Source organism: Akebia trifoliata, chromosome 7 (genome assembly GCF_017979445.1).
Source record: "Akebia trifoliata isolate Shusen 1 chromosome 7, ASM1797944v1, whole genome shotgun sequence".
Classification (NCBI taxonomy): Eukaryota; Viridiplantae; Streptophyta; class Magnoliopsida; order Ranunculales; family Lardizabalaceae; genus Akebia; species Akebia trifoliata.
In genome coordinates, this window is record NC_141381.1 from 16,267,765 (window position 1) to 16,281,680 (window position 13,916).

General features: G+C 35.7%; 1 protein-coding gene across 2 annotated transcripts in view; it reads right to left on the reverse strand.

Moving 5' to 3' along the window:
• LOC147398278 (uncharacterized) overlaps nt 1-10,557 on the reverse strand; it is a 43,293-nt gene extending 32,736 nt beyond the window's left edge. The window contains exon 1 of one of the 2 annotated variants that reach the window (XM_086447426.1): nt 10,343-10,557. In XM_086447426.1, coding sequence (XP_086303552.1) covers nt 10,343-10,523 — 181 coding nt within the window. In that variant the 5' untranslated portion in view covers nt 10,524-10,557. The remainder of the gene's footprint in view (nt 1-10,342) is intronic. The other variant, XM_086447425.1, reaches the window with a different exon arrangement.
• Between the last annotated feature and the right edge of the window lie 3,359 nt (nt 10,558-13,916).

Consider the following 13,916-nt stretch of genomic DNA (forward strand, 5'->3'; position numbering starts at 1 on the left):
AATCATGTTGCAATGGATTATGTGCAATGCTGATGGCGGCCTTGTTGTCACAGTACAATTTCATTGGCTTATTGACCGACATTCTCAACTCTTCTAGTAAACTCTTCATCCATAACATCTAACAAACTCCATATGTTATAGCACAATACTCTGCTTCAGCATTATTTCTCACAACCACGTGCTGTTTTTTTACTTCGCCACGTGACCAAGTTACCACATACATATGTACAATACCCGGAAGTAGACCTCCTGTCTATAATTGAATCTGCCCAGTCTGCATCAGTGTAGGCCTCAATGCTTTGTTGTGTGGTCTTCTGAAAGAGTAAACGTTTACCTGGTGTACTTTTAAGATATCTTAGGATTTGATAAACTACTTCAAGATGTTTCTCATAAGGTGAGTGCATAAACTAACTTACCAAGCTCACAACAAATGCAATATCTGGTCGTATATGTGATAAATAAATCAGTTTCCCTACCAGTTTTTGAAATCGAGATGTATCCACTGGATCGCCTTCTTTGTCATCTCCAAGTTTTTTATTGGGATCAATTGGAGTGTTTGTCGGCCTGCATCCGCTCATTCTAGTCTCCCTAAGCATATCAAAAACGTACTTTCGTTGTGAAACAACAATTCCCTTCATCGATCGAGCAACCTCCATCCCGAGAAAGTATCTTGAGATCCCAAATCCTTGATCTCAAACTCTGATGTAAGAGACTTCTTCAACCGATTCATTTCAACCAAATCATCCCTAGTGAAAATTATGTCATCTACATAAATGATCAACACAACTATCTTCTCATTCTGTGAGTGTCTCACAAATAAGGTATGATCAGCTTGTCCCTGAGTATACCCTTGGCCTTTAATAAACTGAGAAAACCTCTCGAACCAAGCCCTTGGTGACTGTTTCAGCCCATATAAGGACTTCTTTAGTTTGCACACGTTCGAGCCAAATCTACCATCAAACCCCGGGGGTGCATCCATATATACCTCTTCCTCCAAGTCACGATCAAGGAAAGCATTTTTCACATCTAATTGTTGTAAAGGTCAATCGAGATTTACTGCAAGTGACAGGAGAACTCTCACAATATTTAGGTTTGTTACAAATGCAAAGGTTTCTAGATAGTCAATGCCATAGGTCTGAGTAAATCATTTGGCAACTAACCTAGCTTTATACCTTTCAAGTGATCCATCTGACCTGTATTTAACTGTGAACACCCATTTACACCCCACTATTGTCTTTCCTCTGAGTAGATCCACCATTTCCCATGTCTTGTTTTTCTCAAGGGCCTTCATCTCCTCAAAAACAGCCTCCTTCCACTTAGGAACCTTTAGAGCATCCTGCAAACTTTTTTAAATCTCCATACAAGACACTTGTGAGGTAAAAGCACAGAAATTGGGTAAGAGATTTTTGTATGACACATAATTTAACAACGGGTGTTTGATACATGACCTTACACCTTTTCGGATAGCAATGGGAATATTAGAATCAGTGGACTCACTAGACTCAAACCTACGACTCATGGACTTGGGACCAAGATCAGAATTAGACTAAACTGGTTGTATAGATTTAAAAGAAATGTTACCTGGAGGATCTGTGGACTCATGGCAGTGCAAGAGATCAGTTGACTATTTCCTTTGAGTTGTATTCCTTGGCGAATAGACAATATCAAAGGGTATTAACCCTGTGTTTTTTGTTCTTGTTTTTCCTATTTGTTTCATTAGAATCATGATCATCATGAGATGGCATTATAGATGGACCTTCATTGTCATTATTTAAAGAACTTGATTCACTCAAATCTGGTACAATAATTTTTGGACTCTTAAAATGAACCGAGGGTGTGGAAAAATGAACAACTGGTATTTCCTCAAGTTGAAAATATTATAGATGGTCCGAATCTTAATTTTTCCTCCCCCCCTGAAGAGGAGTACTAAAAAAAGGCGTTTTTTCAAAAAAAAAAGTTACATCCATGGTGACAAACAATTTTCTGAAAACTGGGTCCAAACATTTGTATCCTTTTTTATTAAAAGCATAACAAACACACATTTCCTATCACAGTGTTCAAGTTTTCCTTGATTGTGATCATGGACGTAAACAAAAACAGTATACCCAAATATTTTTAAAGATAAAGACGATGAAAACCAATTTGTCGGATAAAACTTGTGAAAAACATTCAAAGTAGTTTCAAAGTTTAAAACCTTACTAGGCTTCAATTTATGAAGTAAGTTGCAGTAAGAATGGCTTCGCCCTAAAGATATTTAGGTACCTTATTTGTAAAAAGTAATGCCCGAGCCACTTCTAACAGGTGTTTGTTTTTTCTCTCAGCTATTCCGTTTTGTTGAGGAGTGTCATTACAAGAGCTATGATGAACAATCTCTGTTTCCAAGAAAAAAACTCCTAAAACTTTATTAAAGTATTATTTGCCATTATCGCTCCTAAAGATCTGAATTTTCTCATGAAATTGTGTTTGCACCATGGTGTAAAACATTTTAAAAATAGTTTCCACTTCAGATTTTTCTTTCATTAGATAAACCCAAGTTAACCATGTATGATCATCAATGAATGTAACGAACTACCTTTTTTCAGAATTTGTAGAAACCCGACAAGATCCCCAAACATCACCATGAATCACAATGAATGGTTTAGAGGGCCTATAAGATTGTGGAGTAAAAGATGCACGATGATATTTAGCAAACTAATAAATCTTGCATTCAAAAGAAAATGGACTTTTATTCCGGAAAAAATTTGGAAACAAGTACTTTAAATACTGAAAACTTAGATGGCCTAGCCTATAGTGCTATAACATTATTTCACTATCCTTAGAAACATAAATAGAATTGAAACAGGAACAGTGGTCTTGTCTACTCAAGTTGGTCCCATTTTCAAAGACATAGAGTCCAACACACTCTCTAGCATTGCCAATCGTCCTCCCCGAACTCAACTCCTGAAACTCACGTTATAAAAGATAAAAATTAACACAACACATATGATCAGAAGTTATTTTACTGATGGACAATAAGTTGCAAGATAGGTTAGGAACGTGAAGAACATTATGAAATATTAAGGAAGGAGAAAGATGGATAGATCTGGCTCCAGCTATAGCAGAGAGGGAACTGTTTGCAATTTTGACCTTTTTGTCCCCCTGCACAAGGACTGTAAGAGACAAATAACTTTAAGCAACCTATCATATGGTCGGTTGCTCCAGAATCGATGATCTAAGAATTTTCTGAATTTGGAAAGACAAATTCACTAAGAAAGCAGAAGTGAAAGAATTTTCTGAATTTAAGCCAAAGAACAAGACGGGTTTACAGACAATTTTGGAGATTGAAAAAATTTATATAAATGCTCTAACTGCTCCTTCGTGAATGGGACAATTTCCAAATTGACTTGGTGCTCCTGAGATTCATTTGTTGTAGCGTGAAAAACACGCCCTTCTCCGCCATACTTCTTCCAATTTGGTGATTTACCATGAAGTTTCCAGCAGGTCTCCTTTGTGTGCCAAGGTTTTTTGCAATGCTCACACCATGGCTTGAGATAATTTTTCTGTTTTTTTTTAATTCACTTTTTATTATTATTATTATATATAGAATCTCATATTATTGTTCCTAGAGAAGTGTGAGGCAGATAGCAGAAAGTGTGATGAAAATTACTGCAAGCATGATAACTCTCTCATCTAATACAAGCGAGCGAATTGGTCAAACAGAACTCTCTTTCAACAAGGTTTTTTTGCCAGCAATAACAAAATAGCTGCTTTCTAGCATCATGTATGTCATAAGAAAATTAAAAACTGATAAAACAGTAATTATAAAAACCCAAAACTTGGAACCATGGAAGAAGAAGAAAATATAGAAAAGAAAGACACCCTATAATAAATAAACCAGCACTAAGAAGTTTGACCCTCTTCAGCAGCAGCAGCTTCAAATGTCTGGCCTGGCACAAGCTCTGGTACCATGTAAGTTTAGAGAAGAAAATAATTGTTCTTATTCATCATAATACTTGAGTACAAGGTATATATAGCAAAGAATACTAACAAGTCTATAACTTACTTTCTTATAAAAGAGGAAAATCTAATTAGAATACTAACAAATCTGCAACTAACTTTCCATCAAATGGCGATTATCTCTCTCAGACTTCCAACCTGCAACTCACGATTCACAAACTCGATGGGAGAAAAATTATCTCGAGTGGGCACAGTCTATGAAATTGGCGATTGATGGAAGAGAAAAATTAAGGCATTTAATAGGAGAAGTGACAAAGCCTACTTCAAATGATCCGTCTTTGAAAAGATGGCAACCTGAAAATTCTCTTATCATTGCATGACTTATAAATTCTATGGAGCCAGCGATTGGGAAGCCCTACCTTTTTAGCTAAGGAAGTTTGGGAGGCTGTGCAAGATTGTTATTCAGACTTGGAGAATTCTTCCCAAATCTTCGATTTGAAAACACGATTCTGGCAATCCAAGCAGGGTGATCGTGAGGTTACCATCTATTACAATGAGAAGACGACTTTATGGCAAGAACCGGATCAATGTTATGATGATGATTGGGAGAAACCCAATAATTGTGCTTGTCACAAAAAAAAAGGGAAAAGAATGATTAGGTCTACATGTTCCTTGCAGATCTCAATCGGAACTTGGATGAAGTTAGGGGGCGGATTCTGGGTCGACAACCATTGCCTTCCATTCGTGGAGTTTTCTCCGAAGTCAAACATGAGGAGTCTCGAAGAAGAATCATGTTGCGGAATCCAAAGCATAGTCTAAACCAAGAACCTGAGGGCTCGGCATTTGTTACTAAGGGATTAGATTCCAAGGGAGATGGGCGAAAGAAGGCATGGTGTGAGCATTGCAAAAAAACATTGGCACACAAAGGAAACCTGCTGGAAACTTCATGGTAAACCACCAAATTGGAAGAAGTCTGGCGGAGAAGGGCGTGTTTTTCACACTACAACAGACAAATCTCAGGAGCACTAAATCAATTCGAAAACTGTCCCATTCACGAAGAAGCAGTTAGAGCATTTATATAAATTTTTTCAATCTCCAAAATTGTCTGTAAACAAGTCTTATTCTTTGGCTCAAAAAGGTAATTCTTTCACTTTTGCCTTTCTTAGTAAATGTCTTCCCAAATTCAAAAAAATCTTAGATCATCGATTCTGGAGCAACCGACCACATGACAGGTTGCTCAAAGTTATTTGTCTCTTACAATCCTTGTGCAGAGGACAAAAAGGTCAAAATTACAGATGGTTCCCTCTCTTCTATAACTGGAACCAGATCTATCCATCTTTCTCCTTCCTTAATACTTCATAATGTTCTTCACGTTCCTAACCTGTCATACAACTTATTGCCCATCAGTAAAATAACTTCTGATCATAAGTGTCATATTAATTTTTATCATTTATATCGTGAGTTTTAGGAGTTGAGTTCGGGAATGGACGATTAGCAGTGCTAGAGTGTGCTGGACTCTATGTCTTTGAAGATGGGACCAACTCGAGTAGACAAGACCACCGTTCATGTTTCAATTCTATTTATGTTTCTAAGGATAGTGAAATAATGTTATAGCACTATAGGCTAGACCATCCAAGTTTTCAGTATTTTAAGTACTTGTATCCAAAAAAATTTCGGATTAAAAGTCCATATTTTGAATGCGAGATTTGTTAGTTTGCTAAACATCATCGTACATCTTTTACTCCGCAACCTTACAAGGCCTCTAAACCATTCACTGTGATTCACGGTGATGTTTGGGGACCTTGTGGGCTTCTACAAATTCTAAAAAAAGGAAGTTCGTTACATTCATTGATGATCATACACGATTAACTTGGGTTTATCTAATGAAAGAAAAATCTGAAGTGGAAATTATTTTTAAAATGTTTTACACCATGGTGCAAACACAATTTCATAAGAAAATTCAGATCTTTATGAGCAATAATGGCAAAGAATACTTTAATAAAGTTTTAGGAGTTTTTTTCTTGGAAACAGGGATTGTTCATCAAAACTTTTGTAATGACACTCCTCAACAAAACAAAATAGCTAAGAGAAAAAACAAACACCTGTTAGAAGTGGATCGGGCATTACTTTTTACAAATAAAGTACCTAAATATCTTTAGGGCGAAGCCATTCTTACTGCAACTTACCTCATAAATCGAATGCCTAGTAAGGTTTTAAACTTTGAAACTTCTTTGAATGTTTTCTACAAGTTTTATCCGACAAATAGGCTTTCATCATCTTGGGTGTATTGTTTTTGTTCACATTCACAATCACAACCAAGGAAAACTTGAACCCCGTGCTAGGAAATGTGTTTGTTGGTTATGCTTCTAATAAAAAAGGATACAAATGTTTTGACCCAATTTCTAAAAAACTGTTTGTCACCATGGATGTAACTTTTTTTGAAAAAACACATTTTTTTAATACTCATCTTCAGGAGGGAAGGAAAAATGAAAATTCAGACTATCTAGACTATTTTCAACTTGAGGAATACCAATTGTTCATTCTCCCACACCCTCGGTTCATTTTAAGAGTCCAAAAATTATTGTATCAGATTTGAGCAAATCAAGTTCTTTAAATAATGAAAATGAAGGTCCATCTAGAATGCTGTCTCATGATGATCATGATTCTAATGAAGCAAATAGGAAAGAAACAAGTACCAAAAACACAGGGTTAATACCCTTTGATATTGTCTATTCGCCAAAGAATACAACTCAAAGGAAATAGTCAATTGATCTCTTACACTACCATGAGTCCACAGATCCTCTAGGTAACATTTTTTCTAAGTCTGCACAACCAATTCAATCTAATTCTAATCTTGGTCCCAAGTTCATGAGTCGTAGGTTTGAGTCTAGTGAGTCCACCGATTCTAAATTTCTCATTGCTGTCCGAAAAGGTGTAAGGTCATGTACCAACACCCATTGTCAAATTATATGTCATACAAAAATCTCTTACCCAATTTCTATGCTTTTACCTCACAAGTATCGTGTATGGAGATTCCAAAAAGTTTGCAGGATGCTCTACAGGTTCTTAAGTAGAAGGAGGCTGTTTTTGAGAAGATGAAGGCCCTTGAAAAAAAGAAGACATGGGAAATGGTGGATCTACCCAAAGGGAAGACAGCAGTGGGGTATAAATGGGTTTTCATAGTTAAATACAAGTCAGATGGATCACTTGAAAGGTTTAAAACTAGGTTAGTTGCCACATGATTTACTCAAACCTATGACATTGACTATCTAGAAACATTTGCACCTGTAGCAAAGCTAAATACTATAAGAATTCTTCTGTCACTTGCAGCAAATCTCGATTGGCTTCTACAGCAATTAGATGTGAAAAATGTTTTCCTTAATGGTGACTTGGAGGAAGAGGTATATATGGATACACCCCCGAGGTTTGATGGTAGATTTAGCTCAAAAGTATGCAAACTAAAGAAGTCTTTATATGGGCTGAAACAGTCACCAAGGGCCTGATTCGAGAGGTTTTCTCAGTTTATTAAAGGCCAAGGGTATACTCAAGGACAAACTGATCATACCTTGTTTGTGAGACACTCACAAAATGGGAAGATAACCATGTTGATCATTTATGTAGATGACATAATTCTCACTAGGGATGATTTGGCTGAGATGAGTCGATTGAAGAAGTCTCTTTCATCAGAGTTCGAGATCAAGGATTTGGGATCTCTAAGATACTTTCTCAGGATGGAGGTTGCTCGATCGATGAAGGGAATTGTTTTTTCACAACGAAAATACGTTCTTGATTTGCTTAGGGAGACTAGAATGAGCGGATATAGGCCGACAGACACCCCAATTGATCCCAATCAAAAACTTGGAGATGACAAAGAAGGTAATCCAGTGGATACATCTCGATTTTAAAAACTGGTAGGAAAACTGATTTATTTATCACATAGACGACCAGATATTGCATTTGTTGTAAGCTTGGTAAGTTAGTTTATGCACTCACCCTATGAGAAACATCTTGAAGTAGTTTATCAAATCCTGAGATATCTTAAGAGTACACCAGGTAAACGTTTACTCTTTCAAAAGACCACACAACAAAGCATTGAGGCCTACACTGATGTACACTGGGCAGATTCAATTATAGATGGAGGTCTACTTCCGGGTATTGCACATATGTATGGGGTAACTTGGTCACGTGCCGAAATAAAAAAACAGCACGTGGTTGCGAGAAACAGTGTCGAAGTAGAGTATCATGCTATGGCTCATGAAATCTGTGAGATGTTATGGCTGAAGAGGGTACTAGAAGAGTTGAGAATGCCGGTTAATAACCCAATGAAATTGTATTACGACAACAAGGTCGCCATCAGCATTGCACAAAATCCTGTGCAACATGATCATACAAAGCATGTGGAGATTGATAGATACTTCATAAAAGATAAGATTGACGATGGAGCTATTTGTATGCCCTTTGTTCCAATAACGCAGTAAATAGCTGATATCCTCACCAAGGGATTATTCATACCTAACTTCAAACTTCTTGTTAGCAAGTTGGGCATGATTGATATCTATGCACCAACTTGAGGGGGTGTCGAAGTTTTAGGAAAACTGTTAAGATATTTTATTTTTTGTCAAATAAAATATGAGTTAATATCTCAGATACCCGTCCGAGACCGAAACTTATCACCCGAGTCGTCTCGGTATCAGGCATGGACGAGATGGACGGACAAGTCAATTTTTCGGATGAGATTTAAAACCTCACATTCATTTTTTTCATTTTTGAACTAGACGTCTTAAACATATTGGGGATGAGACGCAAAACTGAGTTTTAAAACTATAATACAAAAAGAAAGAGGGGAGATCCATAAGAATTAAAAACATATATATATGGGCCGAGTTCCGTAAACAACATTCTAGACAACGTGTTATGTCCTATATGAGCTAAAAGTTTCGGAATGGGCTGATTTTTTGTGAAGATGGTCTCTATGATGAAAGGGGGTCATCCTCACAAAAAATCAACCCATTCTAAAATTGCTAGTCCCAATTTACGAGTTGAAGAATCGTGGACCATTCATTTTTACCATTAGTTTGTAACCACTTTTCATAGGGTTAGAAGTTTTAGAATCGACTGGTTTTTTGTGAGGATGGTCTCCTCACCATAGAGATCATCTTCACAAAAAATCAGCCCCATTTGGAAACTTTTTTTCCATAAAGGACAAAACGTTGTTTATGAAACGTTGTCCTATATATATATAGGGTGGCGCTCAAAGGCCCTAAAGAGAGCCAAACTTTTTTTCAATGTATGGGTTTGAAGTTCAGAATGTTCTGATTTTTGTGAGGATGCTCCCTATGACGAAGAGATCATCCTCACCAAAAATCAGCCCATTCGGAAACTTCTAGCCCCATCAAAAGTGGTTTACAAAAATCGAACAGTCCACAATTCTTCAACTTGTAAAGTAGGGTTAGAAGTTTCTAAATGAGCTGAGTTTTGGTGAGGATGATCTCTTCACCATAGAGATCATCCTCAAAAAAAAAAATCAACCCATTCTAAAACTTCTAATTCCTATTTTGAAAAATGTTTGGCACAATGTTTGCCTCTCTTTAGGGCTTCCAAACGCTTTCCATATTTATATAATGGGTAGCGTTCGATAGACAACATTCTAGACAAAGTTTTGTCTTATATGGCTAAAAAGTTTCAAAATGAGCTGATTTTTTGTGAGAATGACATCTATGGTGAGAAGATCATTCTCACAACAAATCAGCCCATTCCAAAACTTCTAACCCCATGAAAAGTGATTACAAATTAATGGTAAAAAATTGAGGGTCCAAGATTCTTCAACTTATAAAGTAGGGTTAGAAATTTTAGAATGGACTGCTTTTTTGTGAGGATGATTCCCTCCCCATAGAGATCATCCTCACAAAAACTCAGGCCATTCCAAAACTTTTAGGTCATATAAGACAAAACGATTTGTCTAAAATTTTATCTCTTGAACCCGACCCAAATATAATTTGAGGTAACTCTTATGTGAACAAGAAGGGTTCCAACAAGTCCCATAGTGAATTGATGTAGTTTTTCTCTTTTTGGGAAGACTTTGCCCATTATCACGGCCTGCCAAAAATTTACCGAACAAAATGAAAATTAACACGACATACCAAATACAAGGCAATAAAGCTCTTGTGGGTTTTTAATTTTTTTTTTGTTTTCTCTAACCACAAACCTAAATTTGGTTATGCAACTTGATACAGTCACTATCACTGCCATTGGAGACCAAAATGACTGTCGTAGTTCTTGAAACAAAAAACAAATGTCCAATTTGCCAAAAAAAAAAGAAAGAAATTATACTAGAGAAGTAAACACGGAGGGTTATTTGAACTATCAATCAAAATCTGTAGATATTTTAATTTATTTTTATATGTACCTGAGGGTATCGAATCCAGTATGTTGAGAGCGAGATCAGCTTTGGTCTGCAACTTGGAGATCTTCTCTTCTTGGTCAACAGGAAAATATGTGTCTCGCAGATGGTAGAGATCTTCGGTTGCCTTTCTGGCTTTCTCCATTGAATCTCCATCCTCGCCTTCGTTTTGGCTACTGCTGCTCATGTCTGTACGAACTCAACTTCAAAACTCCAGCCTGATTCCGGAATATGGTTTTAAATCTCGTCCGAAACCGGGATGACTCGCCCGAGTCATATCGATGTCTTTAAGCAACGAGACGAATATACACGGTGTTTCACCATTCACACAATCTCGCGAGATAAACAAGATGTTTTAGACGATATTTTAAAAATCTCGGCCGAGTCAATTGGGATTTTGTAAATTTTAATTAAAATAAATCATTTTCTTAAGATTTTAACTATTTGTTATATAAATAAAACATAATTTTTTGCGTAAACATATCTCCCTTATTTTATTTTAAATAATAATAATTTTTTTATTTAAATATAGGATACTCTTAAAAGCACCCCAATTACTACCGAGGGCTTCTCCCACACCATATATAATTCTTTGTCTTATATGCATTAGAAATTTAGAAGTCATCCTCATCAAAAATTAGTCCATTCTGAAATTTCTAACCCCATCAAAAGTGAATTTAAAAAAAATTTGAAGATTTATGGTTCAACTTGTTTTGATGGGGTTTGAAGTTTCAAAGTGGATTAATTTTTAGTGAGGATTATCTCCGTAGATGCTATTCAAGAAAGGGGGGCTGACGAGGCATTTCACAACTGTGATTTTGCTTTTACAATAGAAGGACCAAAGAAATATTTTTGAGAAATTGGGTAATTATTTTTATTAATTATTAGTAAGTAAGTGGATAGGTTTAAGTTAATTATAATAACTTATACTATTCATTTTTATTAGTTAAAGTGTTATATCGGATTAAATATAGGTTCGTACATAATTTCCAAAGTTCATACCTTATATTATATTTTGCATTGAAGAATTTATGTGCATGGCCACATGGATGCCACATTGGCAACCACATGGGCTCACCACTTGGCCGCCACCTAAGGAGTCACGTGACCCAAAGGAGATTACTTGGGAGGTGTGAATACATATGAGCCCACACCCTTCAATGTCCCATGCATGTTCACCCCCCATTACTGAAATTTTAATGAACCCAAGGTTCATTCATTAATGCTTAAATATTCTCAAATATTTATATCCATTCCCTCATTAATTCATGAACCTTGAGCACAAAAGGTAGGGTTTTTCAATAAGTTTCAAAAAGTCAAGAATAATCAATCTGAAGGCAAGTATTAACCCATGATGGTTACCATATGTCGAAGAATTCGACTTGAACTATATCTTATATCTATTAAATTAATTACCATCTTTCTTTTATATTTCTTCTAACAAATTAATTACATTGCTTCAATTTATTAATATTTTAAATTATAATGGTGGTCGAACCACCACATACTTGAATCTAACCCATGGCCAAGGTCAATTCATTATTTTTCCTACTTAAGTTATTTTAAATGGTCGGTCGAGTCGCCTAATACTTGATTCTAACCCATGGTAAGACCAATTTAATATTTTTCCTTTTTACTTTATTTTAAAATCATAATGGTCCTTCAAACCGCTTAATACTTGATTCTAACCCATGGCTAAAGTCAATTTCTTATTTTTTCTATATATTTTATTTTAAAAGTATAATGGTCAACTGAACTGCCTAATACTTTATTCTAACCAATGGTTATTTCCTATTTATTTTATTATAAATTATAATGGTCGGTTTAGCCGCCTGAAATTTCTACATAACGTATGATCTACATTTTACATAAAATTCTTATTTCTCAAGACGATGCACAAGAGACATAGGCGTAATTGGGGTAAACTACTTTTATTTAAGAAATCGTTATTAGCATCAGTAGACAATGGGGCTAACCATTCTTTTGTGTTTAGTAAATATTCCAAATATCTCAAAACTAGCCCCAACATACTATCGTGGCCCATGATAGTCACCACCCCTTCTAGAAAAATCTTCCAAACAAAAGTCTTGTTCGTAGATTGTCCGATTCAATTCGACAATATAGAAATGTTAGTAGAATTGATTCAATTAGAGATGACAACTATGAAGTCATCCTAAGAATGGACTAGCTAGAAATATACCATGACACCATTGATCGTGTGGCTAAAAAGGTAATCTTTAATATCCCCTGATACCCTAACATTGTGATGCATGGTGTTTCTAGAAATAACACGCCACAATTAATCTCTACAATTAAAACATGTAAAATGATCAAAGAGAGTTGTTAAGGATATCTAGCTACAGTTACAATGGACAAGGACGAAGAGGATATGATTTACAACATACCAGTTGTAAAAGAGTTTAGGGACATGTTTCTTGAAGAAATACCAGGACTTTCACCTAAACGAGAAATAGATTTTTCGATAGATATAGTCCCATGAATAACATTGATGTCTAGAGCCCCGTATAAAATGGTACCAATGAAGCTACAAGAATAGAAAGTCCAATTACAAGAGCTATTAAACAAAGGATTCATCCATCTAAGTGTTGTTATACATCAAAATGGGCCCACAACTTAAGTCACAGTTTAGGCTTTTATCTGGGAATCAGACATCAATTTGGATGATCAAAGTTTCATAATTCTAAGAATGGAAGGATTTAAAGAGTATGAAGATTAAAGAGTCCAAGATTTAAAGGATGTTAGTGGAATGAAGAAGTATTAAAGAAAATCAAGCTTTAAAGGCCAAGAAGATCAATTTTGTCATATAATGATTTATGGTCGTTATATAACAACTAGAACAAATAGCATGCAGAGATCTATTTTGGGTCACTTAGGTGGTATTTGTTTCCGCTTCAAAACACGGATTTCAGTGTGTTTGCACTGAAAATCTGCGGTTAGGTCCAAAATTACCGTTTGTTACGAAATTGCGTCATAATTTTGCGTTTTTAAACACAAATTTGAAAAGCTCCTCAGACCAGCTTTTTTTCTTTGTGTTTGCAGGAGACGCAATCACCGAAAAATGGTTTGAATGGAAAGACGGATATGCCCCTGTCATTTTCTTCTTCTCTTCTTCTCCTATGTTGATCAAACACACAACACTCTCTCTCTTTCACACAATCTCATAAATTTCTCTCTCTCTCTCTCTCTCTCTCAGATCTCTTTCTCGCACAGATCTCTCTCTCTAGTATTCTCTTCTTCTCTTTGCTGTCAACAAAACCTGGAACAGATCGGTCTCTCACTCGCACAAATCTCATAACAAGCTTCTCGACACAACTCCTAATCTTCTTCTCGACAGCACCTCACATCAACTTGTTTTTTATGTTTAACTTGGATTCGATTTTTCTTCATTTTGATTTGAATATTAATGAAAAATCATAAATTTTTGGTGGTTTTATTTATTTTGTTAAATCCATTTTCTGTTGATTTTTCGTTTCTGAGTTTTGTTTACATCAATCTATATATATAACTCATTCGCATATAGATGATTTGAATGGTGGTGAATTATGGAAGAAAAAGTAAA